The 11,232-nt window shown below is 31.5% G+C and overlaps 1 protein-coding gene across 1 annotated transcript; it reads right to left on the reverse strand.

Moving 5' to 3' along the window:
- Nucleotides 1-289: 289 nt before the first annotated feature.
- Nucleotides 290-1,863, reverse strand: LOC100259810 (LOB domain-containing protein 1). Its single transcript, XM_019224227.2, has 2 exons — nucleotides 1,627-1,863; nucleotides 290-679 (listed from the first exon to the last, which is right to left on the reverse strand). The coding sequence occupies exons 1-2, from the start codon at nucleotides 1,861-1,863 to the stop codon at nucleotides 401-403; spliced, it is 516 nt and encodes a 171-aa protein (XP_019079772.1). The 3' UTR covers nucleotides 290-400.
- Nucleotides 1,864-11,232: the final 9,369 nt, after the last annotated feature.

Below are 11,232 nucleotides of genomic sequence, written 5' to 3' on the forward strand. Positions count from 1 at the left end.
AGATAAACTATATTTTATGTGTGAATAAAAGGAGTATCCACTATTGAAAAAATCAATAATAGGTCAATAGCCAGCTTGAGAGAACTGTGAACTATATTTGCTTGGAATATAAATATGGTCACACATGAAATAATAAAGATGGTTCTTTTAAGTATTCAAGATTATCCACTGATCATATATACTTTGTACAAAGGGACGCCAATTTCTTCTTTTTTTTTTTTCCTCTTTGTCCTGCATGATCTCTCTCATTAATATGACTAATATAAAGTACAAAGCATCTTCTCTCATTTCTACTCCCACTAATCTTATCTTTGTTGAACATCCTTCAATATATGTGGCTTCTTTTTTAATTAATCTCATACATCAACTTGGGTATTTAAAATTCAAACTTTCTCTAAGATTATTTTTTTTCCCAATGATCTGTTTCCCAGTCCAAGCCTAAATTCCTGTTGTCCAAGAAACTTGCATTATCATTTTGTTGTTGTTGTTGTTGCTGCTGCTGGCTCTGCATGATAAGTATCTCAGCTTGTGTCATTGCCAATTCTGCTTGCACATCATTAAGCCGTTTCTGAAGATGACTAATTGCACCAGCACAACCGTAAACTGGATCACGAATTCTTGCATTTGCTTCGTAAACCATGCTGCTTACAGCATCTGCTCTCTTGGACTCGGGAAGTTCCTGTAAATGTTTTTTAATTCATTGTCACTGTAAACTGGCAGAAGATATAACTTATTAAGAGTGCTTTCTTGACAGTTATGCATTGCCTTTCAATATCAAAGACAAAGTGACAAAGAAATTATTAAGGGGTGTGTAACATGCATCTACACACGAAACACGATCAAGATACTGCACAGCTCGCTTGACATGTTGGGATTTTGACTACTGCTCTTTTATTGGATGAATTTTCGAGGGGATAGCTTCTAACTTGTGTCTCATCTAGAACTCTTAGCTAACAGATGCCCTAGAAAAATGGCAGCATCCTTCATTTTCAATTTCCTCTAGTTAGAGCATGCATGGTTTTAATCCCATGAAAATCCTATTCTCCTTTCATGTTTACTGCATATTTTTCTTTTGAAAATGGATGGTTTGCTAGAGTGGTGTGTTAACACAATCACACACACGAGCAATAATACGAGAAAGAAATGAGATTTTAACATGGTTCGAGACTCATGTGATCCCTATATTCATGAAGGTACCTAGACTTAAGAATCTATTAATCAAAGGAAAATACTAATGTTATAATGATGAAGGTTCTCTTTCTCCTCACAATTGCAGCTGTAAATAATCTTTCTTTCTTTTGAAACCCTAAATCATAAAAGAGTTAAGTATAATAAGGGTAGAACCATAGAATCATCATTTAATAAATAAAAAAAGAATTTATCCATGGGTGTTGTCCCCTTAAATCCCCTCAATGTGATTGGATAGCTTAACCCTGTAAGCTCAAGAGGGAGCTCAATCTCTCGACTTCTCTGTGTAGCACAATAAGATTGATTCAAACTTCACAGCCCAACATGACAACCAGTATAAGAAATTTTTATGACATCCTGAAGTAAAATGGGTCCTATATTATAATTTATAAACATTGTTACTCACAATTCAAATAGGTAAACATGGTGGGGGATTACCTGCAAGCACTTGACGATGTTGCTAGCTCCATAGATTTTATGGGCATTAATGAACTTCATTGGTTCGGTTGGTGGAAAATATGGAGCAAGAAGACAACTCTTAGTGCATCGGCGACGAAGAACCTTGCAGGCGCCACAAGGACCTTGAACAGCACTCCCACTTAGAAGAGGAGAGACCCTTGAAGAAGAAGAAGAAGAGAAAGGAGTATTAGAAGTTTTGTAATTGTATTCCTCCATCCTCAGAGAAAGAGGTGACTGTGGTAGAATACAGAAGCACGGACCATATATATATATACATAGGGATGAAGAAGGGCATGAAAGTGGTGCGGAAGCAATTAATTAATCTATTTTTGTAGTTTCTTCCGATAGAAATTGAAATATTTAAAAACTTTACCACTGTATTGAAGACTTTAAGGCGAAGTTTGATAAGAGGTTTAGAAATTGGAAAGCTAGAGTTAATATGTATCTAACCTCCTCATGGGAATCATCATTGGTGGACATGTGACTTAAGGAAGAAAGCAGAGGAAGGTTCTCTTTGGTTACATTTTATTTGAACCATTATTTTTTATATTACAAAGATTTGTCTAGAAACTTGAAATATTTTCAATTTATTTATTTTTTAAAATAAATTTTATAAATAATATTTTATTTTTAATTATTCTTTCCATTATTTTTTAAAACAGACATCACAAAATAAATGAAATTAATTGAAAGTAACTAAAATATATTTTTAGGAAACATAGTAGATTCCATTCCCAGGAATTTTTTTATTACTTTGAAAAAAAATTAGTAGAATGCTAGTCTACGCCATAAGGAAGATTTAATTTTTTTCCACATACTTTTTGAATTTTCTAAGATGTGACCATGCACACGTTATTCGTGTTGGGCAATATCATTTTTTAAGATAAAATTTTAAATCATGGACCTCATATGTTTTAACATGATTTATTATAATTAAAAAAATTATTTAATTAAAATTTTTACAAAAAATTACTAATTACTAGCACATGGAGCCTGAAGTGGGGAATCTCCTATAATCACGTGGAAGACCGTTAGACACTAACTAAGAAAACAGACGACTCTGCGGCAATAAATTTGGCACGATTCTTAGCTCCTTTCCACAGTTTCACACCTCCCAGAATTAATATGCATTTGTCTTTAATTTTAGGAAATAATTCATCTGTCTCTCATTCATTTCAAATTGTCAAAATTGTCAAAGGCAAATGGAACCCGTTCAGATTGCCATCTTCTGAGGGTTAATGATACATCAAAATCTTGCATTCTTCCACGGTTATTTGGCTGCATTAGCTTTCATCATGATTTAATTATTTATTAAAGTTTCATCGTACTTAATTAATTTAGTTACTTAAGAAGATTTATGAATTATTAATGTAAGAGATTTTGCTTTTGTTCCTCCTCTCAAACAAGTGGAGTAATTTCAGTTTCAGTATGAAGCTTGTATTTTCTGTTAGCATTATTATCTATTTCTACACTATTTTGTAACTAATCTAACTAAGAAACAACTTTTAGGTACATGGTTTGATTTATAACAAAATTGCAAAGGGAGAGTTATTCTCTTGTGTAAGTCAATTTTATTCTTGAGTTTGTTGTGAGTGTTATCATCCCCTGCAAGCTCACAAGGCGTGGAACAATAGAGAGTTTAGCTTGAAGTGCAAGGAAACGGGAGCTTGGTAGATGCTTGGTAAAGATGTCAACTGTTAGTCCAATGGTTCTTCTAATCATGTTTTGATAATAATAAATCATAGTTAAATTGCTAATAATTTTGAATCAGAAGAATTTCAGGTTTTGATTTGGAAAATCAAAAGAATAAATAAGAAAATCATCAAAGGACCAAATGAATGCAAGTTTGAAGCATATCGAAGACCGTCCAAGCTTAGGATTTATTTGTAAGGTGAATATATGGGTGCACTTAGGATTTTCATACCAATTCAGGCATCTTTAAGAACTCGATTTATGCATTAAAGTTAGAATTTCCTTTAAAACCCGAGTTTTTTCATACAAACCTTAGGCAAACTATTTTAAAATTGACATATTAATCTACTTAAAGATCCTGCCTAAGTGTTAGAAGTGAAACAAATAGAAAAATATAGATTTTTAGGCCAAAATAGGTGAAACGGTCAAAGGGATTGGTCAATCGACTCAACCGATCAATGAACTAGTTGATCGATTAAGTCTTCCCGATCGAAGAATATAAAAATCTTTCCTCTCTTCTAGTAGTTATATATGCATTCCCTATCGATGGTAAGACCTCTCTCAATTGAGGGGTAGATTTTCCCAATCGATGCCTAATTAAGGTCCAATAGTCACCTGCAATGTATTTAATGTCCAACAGTTAATCAATCGATCGAATCAAAGCTTGACCAGTTGAGGTCACTTTCAACATTTTTGGATTTCAAGGTTAGAAACCTATAAATTGAGAACTTCACTTCATTTATGAGTAAGAGAACATTTGCAATCAATTCTCTACAGACCTATTCTTCATTCAAAGCTCTCATTTCTTTTATTTTGTGCATTAATTCTTCACTTGCATATCCTCTATTGCACCTTTTGTCATTCATCCTAGCCTTCTTGTGTAATTGAGCTTTCATTGAGCTAAGTCTAGAGTATCCTTCATTTTTTTAAGTGAGATTATGTAAATAGAAAGCTTCAAGTTGGTGAATGCTTGAAGGGATTGTGTAAAAGCCCATTAAAGTCAAAATCTAAGTATGAAGCATTGGAAACTTGGTTAAAGCTTCAAAGATAGTGGAATCCTCACTCGGTTAGGAGCTTGAGGAGAGTGGACATAGGCAAAGGGTATCAAACCACTATAAAATTTGTGTATGCACTCTCTAACTCAATCTCTTTACATTTGTGTTTTATTTTGCTTAAAATTGTCGTGCTTGAAAAAATTTTTCAAAAACCCAATTCACCCCCCCCCCCAATCTTGGGTGTTTTTCTTATTAAGATTAGTCTTATTTTCTCATGGTTTATTTCTAAAATTATGTGTGCAATGATCTTGTCAATGACTACCTTATTGTCCTCAATATTGAGGAATATGGAAATTACTCTAGTTGTGAACTGAAATCGTGCATTTTGGTACTTTTTTGGAAGCAAAGAATGACTTTGAGTGGCTATATTTGCATAAATAGCTTCATCTTCTACTATAGAGTTCTAAAAATGGAGCCTTTGTTCATAAGTAAGCAAGATGTTGTGTACTGAGTGTAGGTTTATATCATCTTCACGTGTTGTTAAGAAGGCTAAAATAAGGTTGTAATCCAGTACAAGGCCACCAAGACATTGCAAGATTTGATCTTGTTCAATTACCGATTCTCTAATGGCAGCAAGATTATCAGTTTCTTCAACTTGAGGATATACCCTAACATGGATAGGGAACCTTTTTGGGTGGTTTGGAATGCTAGCCTAAGCTATATTATTCTTGCCTTAGATGAGACTGAGTAATTTTTCTTAAAAGTTGTCCATGTTGCATTGGATGTTTGATATCTAATTATTTGTCTCATGATCTCGGGAGTGAGAGAAAAATAAATCTAATTCAAGATCATTCAATTGAAGCCAGGTGAGAAATTTTGGATTAACCATTTTCAAAAACTATTTTTTATATTTGTTTTCAAACATACTTCCCAAACAAAGCTTTGGTTATGGCAAAGGATTGACTTAAGATATCATTGTTCTATTAATCTTAACAAGGTATTATATGGATATGCTTAAGAGATTAGCATAAGTACTTGTTGTTGAACACCAAGCAAGATCATGCATGTTTGTCGAATTAATGAATCAACAGCGTGAAAGTAGCCTTGCTTAAGGGTAGAGTGACCGTTATTCTTTGTTGCCCAAAATACTAAGTCTTGTACATAGCAACTCTATAAGCTAAGAAAAATCAAAGAAAAAATCATGATGGCTTTTGTAGTACTCCGAGTATTGTCCTTAGAGACTGACTTATGGAATTTATCAAACTAGGTCTAAATAATTACTTTAATCAAATTCTTTAAATTGAAAATATTTGAAAATCTATTTGAATAAAAGTGGGTTTGCTAAATAAATCTAAATTAAAAATGCAAGATTATATTGATTTTTTATTCAAATGTTCAAGAATGGGGTCTCCACAATCCAACTTCAGGCTTAGGGCTTTAAGCAAAACAAAAGTATTTATTTGTATAAATTTGGTAATATTCAAAAAGCAAGATAAACAAGATCAACCTAAATAACTTGATTTTTTATTCAAATGTTCAAGAATGGGGTTTCCACAATCCAACTTCAAGCTTAGGGCTTTAAGCGAAACAAAAGTATTTATTTGTATAAATTTGGTAATACTCAAAAAGCGGGATAAACAAGATCAACCTAAATAACTTAAGTTGCATCTGTCTCTTTAGTGGAACATTTTATTTTATTTTGAATTATCCATTAGATTAATGGAATTGAGATCTTGATTATGGCCTAGGATTTGTATGCCTTTACCATTTCATATGGATTTGTCTTTGGGAAGATAACAAAGGTTAAATAACTAGAAATCAAGAATTACCAACAATCCCTAGTATCAAGGAATGAACAATTGTACCACCCCCTAATTCAAACCAATTTTAAAGGGCATCTCAAATCTCATTAATTATGTCTTTAACCATTCATTAATTTATTCCATTATTGAGTTCAATTTCCCATTGTTTTTTTTCAAGTTTTAACCCTAGGTTTTCATGCTTTACACCCCAAGAAAACTCTTTAGCTTCTCATAGGCGTGCTTTCAATAAGCACAATCCATTGAAGAAAGATAAATAACCATTCTTAAAAATTAAAGAAATCAAAAACAATATATCAATTAATAATAGTAGAAAAGATAACAAACCAAGATCTAACTCTTTCCTCTTCTCTCCAACCTAAAAAAATCCAAAACCCCCTGAAAAACCTAAAAATTGAGTTTTTATAGTTTTCCCCCTAAAAAAGCCTAGCATGTGGCATGTTCTTATTGGCCACTTATTTTAGAATCAATTCCCTAAAAATTACTAAAAAAATAATAAAATCATGATTTCTAGTCATGTAGGGCCCAATTAAGGCAGATGGAGTGCCCAAAATACAATTTCAGATGTGGAAGTGGTACGTGAAACATCAAAATGGTAGTTTGTAATTTCAAAATTAGAGTTATTTCAAAATCATTTCAAAATGACCTAGTTTGAAATTTCAAAATTAGAGTCATTTCAAAATGGTCCTTCATCTCTACATAGTTGTCTTCAAATGACCATAACTTCTTTGTTTTAGTTCCGATTTATGCACTATTTAAAATATTAGACTCCGACTTCCCAAGCTTCAAAACGGTATATAGCTTGCCCTAAATTGACCTCAAAAAGTGATCCATATTTTATCTCAAAATCAGAGTATGTGCTATTGTCAAATCTTGAGTTCCAAATTTCCATGTGAACTTGATTATATTTGCTTCACTACTCCTCCATTATGGTTGCTTGCCTTCTATCTCACTACTCCATAACATTTGTTACTAGTATTTCATATTTATGAGTTACTCATCACACCCGAATCTTCATAATTCACAAGTCTTTTTAATTTTGCATGTTTAATCTCTTTTATTTCTTTGATTGATAATGACTTTTGCACTTATAATTTTTTTTTCATTTCTCAAACTTAGAATTAGGCTTAAAATATAAATTAAATCTATAACTAGAGTCTTAGCATCAATTTAAGCTAAGTTGGATGATTTGAAATTTTTATATTATATATATATATATCATATCATATATGCATTATTGAAGCACATATTTTGGCATCAATCACAGAGGTTAGGTCAGGGAAGAAAAAAGTCAATGTCGTTCTCAATCAATGAAGTCATTTTCCTTGGTTGACTTCGTCAAGATAACATATATTTACTTTTGATTGAAGTGGTTGACATATACATACATATATAACCACTTCAATCAAACGTAAAGATATGTGAAAGCAGCATGCTCATGGAGAAGCCTCCCCGGCCAACTTATGACCAACTGAAAATGAGCTTTGAGATGAGACCGATGGAAATTAAGATTTTGAGGCTGAATGATTTTTTCTACTAGTTTTAGAAAAGTTCACCGTCCATGAAGACTAATCTCTCCCTATGTTGGAGCTCAATCCTCCAGCTAGGCCAAGTACTCCAACTTTTAAGATTTTTATCATGTATAAAGGATTTCACTCATTATTCTTGGCACTGTAATCTAAGTCTTGGATTAGTGCAAAAAACGAATGGCAGACCTTTAGTTTGAGCTCCTACAGATTCCTAAAAAATCCTGTGGAAAATTGAATAATTATGCCAAGTGAGGAGGAGGTGAGTCAAACTGGCCCCCCCACCCCCCGTATGTTTCACGCAAGAGCTACCCTTTTTTTAAAAGACAGCCTTTTTATCCTGTCCTTTATATTTTATGATCGATTTTTCTGCATGTGTTGCGTGGGTAATAATTAATTAATAAAATAAATGAATAAATCATGTGTCAACTAGCGAATAAGATAGACAAGGATGTGAATTTTTGAAACCAAAACAAACTTTAAAATCATTCATCTCCTGGCCATCAAATTACATAATTTAGTTACTGAATTGTCTGCCAAAAGTACTAATGCAGACTTCAAAAGGAATGAATTCTATTTAATGGGTCGGACAGTGAGCCCCTGGGGCCGAGGTGAAAGCAAAACTTCATGTTTTGTGCCAACTAGATTCAACCCAAGCTAGTCCTTGGGCCTAGCTGATCCATCGTTAGGCCTACCTGTCATGCCTTAATGCCCATTTGGTCACCAGGTTTTTTTAGCTTCCAAGGTGTTCAAGCCTTCACCTATATTATTTTTCCCTATCTTGTTTATTGCTTCAAATAGTGGTATATATGGAAGACTGGACCCAATTTTTTTTTCTTGCTAATTCCAAGAAGAGAGCATCCTTTTGCAAATTGGGAAAGGACCATATGCTACAACTAAATGTAAATTCTGAACATACTAATTTTTAAGGTTTCTTTTGGAAGCATTTGAAATGATTGATATGTAGGTCATATGAAGCCTTATTTATTTTCCTTTGCCACAGTAATTGTTTTGAGTTGTAAATCATCTTCCTCTTACAAAGGCATTGTGAATTTAGTTTCCAGGTATTTTCAGGCATTTTAAACATTCTTGAGTTCTTTTGTGTTTTCTTCTGGTAACAGGCAAAAGTTTTAATATCATGGGTTAGTGTAAAGCATAAAGATAAATCAATTGCATACATATATATAGGTACATGATGCATGTTTTAATATGGTTTGATTAATTTAAAAGGACCAGAAAAAACAAAAACAATTATTAAACTTTAAAACATATCGTATTTTCTCCCTCTTTATATTTACACTTTCAACTACAAACTCTCATTCCGTTGAGTATTAAAGAGAAATTATAAAATAAAATAAAAAACAAATCTAATTATTGAGGCTTAAAATATCTCATATTTTCTTACTTCTTATATCTATACTTTAAACAGCAAACTCTCATTCCATCAAATATCTCTCTTTTTTTCTTTTTTTTTCAAATATTCACCTATTACACAAGATTTCCAATTAAGAAATAAATATTTTTGAAGATTCTCAAAAAAGTTAATTTTTTCATCAAGAAAATTACTAAAGTTGTAAAAAGACTCTTATTTAATTCAAAAGATTAAGTGAGAGAGGATTATAGGCAAACCCATAGTCTCCAAGACTAGTTTGTTTGTTTTGCCTATTGGAAAAAAAAAAATCAATTGAAACACTTATTTAACTTATATTTAAAAGAAAAAAAGAATGCTAAAAATTACTAAAAATATAATTTATATTATAGTAATTTTTGTTTCACTAGAATAAATAAATAAATAAATGTTTAATAATTAAAAAATTATTTATCTTTAACTCGTACATGATTGTAAATTTAATTTTCTTTTCTTTTTTTAATACGACATAACTTGAGTTTGATTTCCTATTAATATAAATCAAATTTATAAAAATTTTACAAAACAAAAATAATTTTTAAAAACAATACAAATTTTTTTATCCAAACAAGGTTTTCTTTTTGTTTTTAAAAATAACTTGTTAGCCACTCTTGTATTTAGAAAATAAAAAAGAACTAAGGTCCTATTTGGTAATTGTTTTCAATATCAATTGTGAAAAAATGTTTTTAAAAATTGTTTTCTAATGTTTTGCAAAATAGAAGTTTATTTGCAAATTTGAAATGTTTTTAATATTTTTAAAATAATTTTTATATCTAGTATTTTATTTTTAATCATTCTTTTATGTTTATATAATTTTTTTATAAAACAATCTTTAAAAAATAACTGAAAACAACTAAAATTTGTTCTTTAAAAATACCTTTTTTATTTATTTATTTATTTATATATATATATATATATATATATATATATTGTATTCTAGGCACTAAAAAATTATTTTCAAAAATAGTTGCCCAGATCTTTTTTTTGTTTTTCTCCATTTTAAAAACAAGTTTTAAAAAACATTGTCAAATTGCCCTTAAAGATTTTTTTTTTTTTTCACCCCCTTTTTTATTATATATTTTGGCTAGATGGAATCAAAACCTCAGTCAAATGAACCATATCTTAGGTCCAAATAAAAGTAAGGAGCTTCCATCGACTGCAGAACCATGAAATATAACCTAAATTATAAATTTGGTCACACAAAAGGTTTTTTTCTTTTTTAATCTATTCAAAATGTCAGCACATAATGCAAAGATTCAGGGATCCCTTGTTATCTTTTTTTAACATTTTCCAAGTGTTTCTCACACCCACCGGATATTAAAATTACTTTCAAATCTGCTTACATCTCTTCATTTCCAATCGGAGCTTAAATTTATGTCCTCCCAGACGCTTGCACTGTGGGTTTGTTGCTGTTGCTGAGATTGCATGATAAGTAGCTCGGCTTGTGTCATGGCCAATTCTGCTTTCAGACCATTAACTTGATTCTGAAGATGACTAATTGCACCAGCACAACCATAGACTGGATCACGAATTCTCATATTTGCTTCATAAACCATGCTTCTTGCTGCATCTGCTCTCTTTGACTCGGGAAGTTCCTGTAATTCCAATTGTAAAGTGAGACAAAACATGGATTATAAGAGTGTCTATGGACAGTTACATCGATGCTAATTTACAGTCAAAAAATATAAATCCATGTTGATCATGAGTAGCGGATTTGCAAGCAAACACATGAAACACAATCTTAAGAACTGGACAGCTCATCAGCTATAAGGAAAAATGGCTTCTAAATTTCCCCTTTGTATATTACTCTTGGCTAATTGATGGTAAGACCCCTCCATGAAAATTGAATCCCTAAATGTTGGAGTTTGGTTTAGGTGCTCAAGTGGGCTAATAGACACGACCCACTAAATGAGAAAATGAGGGAGCAGTTTTTAGGAGTTTTAAAATTACCCAAAAACTACTATTATTAATTTAAAAAATGTTTTTTTTTTTCCGACAAATCTCTCTCCCTGAAAACAGAAAGAGAAGAATATGTTTTTCTTCTTTCTAAGAAAACTAAAATAGAATACAATTTTTCTTTCTAAAGAAACAAAAGTCCTTTTTTTCTTGAAAGTTTTGTTTTTCTCCACAAAAAATGAAGGTCA

Source organism: Vitis vinifera, chromosome 13 (genome assembly GCF_030704535.1).
Source record: "Vitis vinifera cultivar Pinot Noir 40024 chromosome 13, ASM3070453v1".
NCBI classification, from domain to species: domain Eukaryota; kingdom Viridiplantae; phylum Streptophyta; class Magnoliopsida; order Vitales; family Vitaceae; genus Vitis; species Vitis vinifera.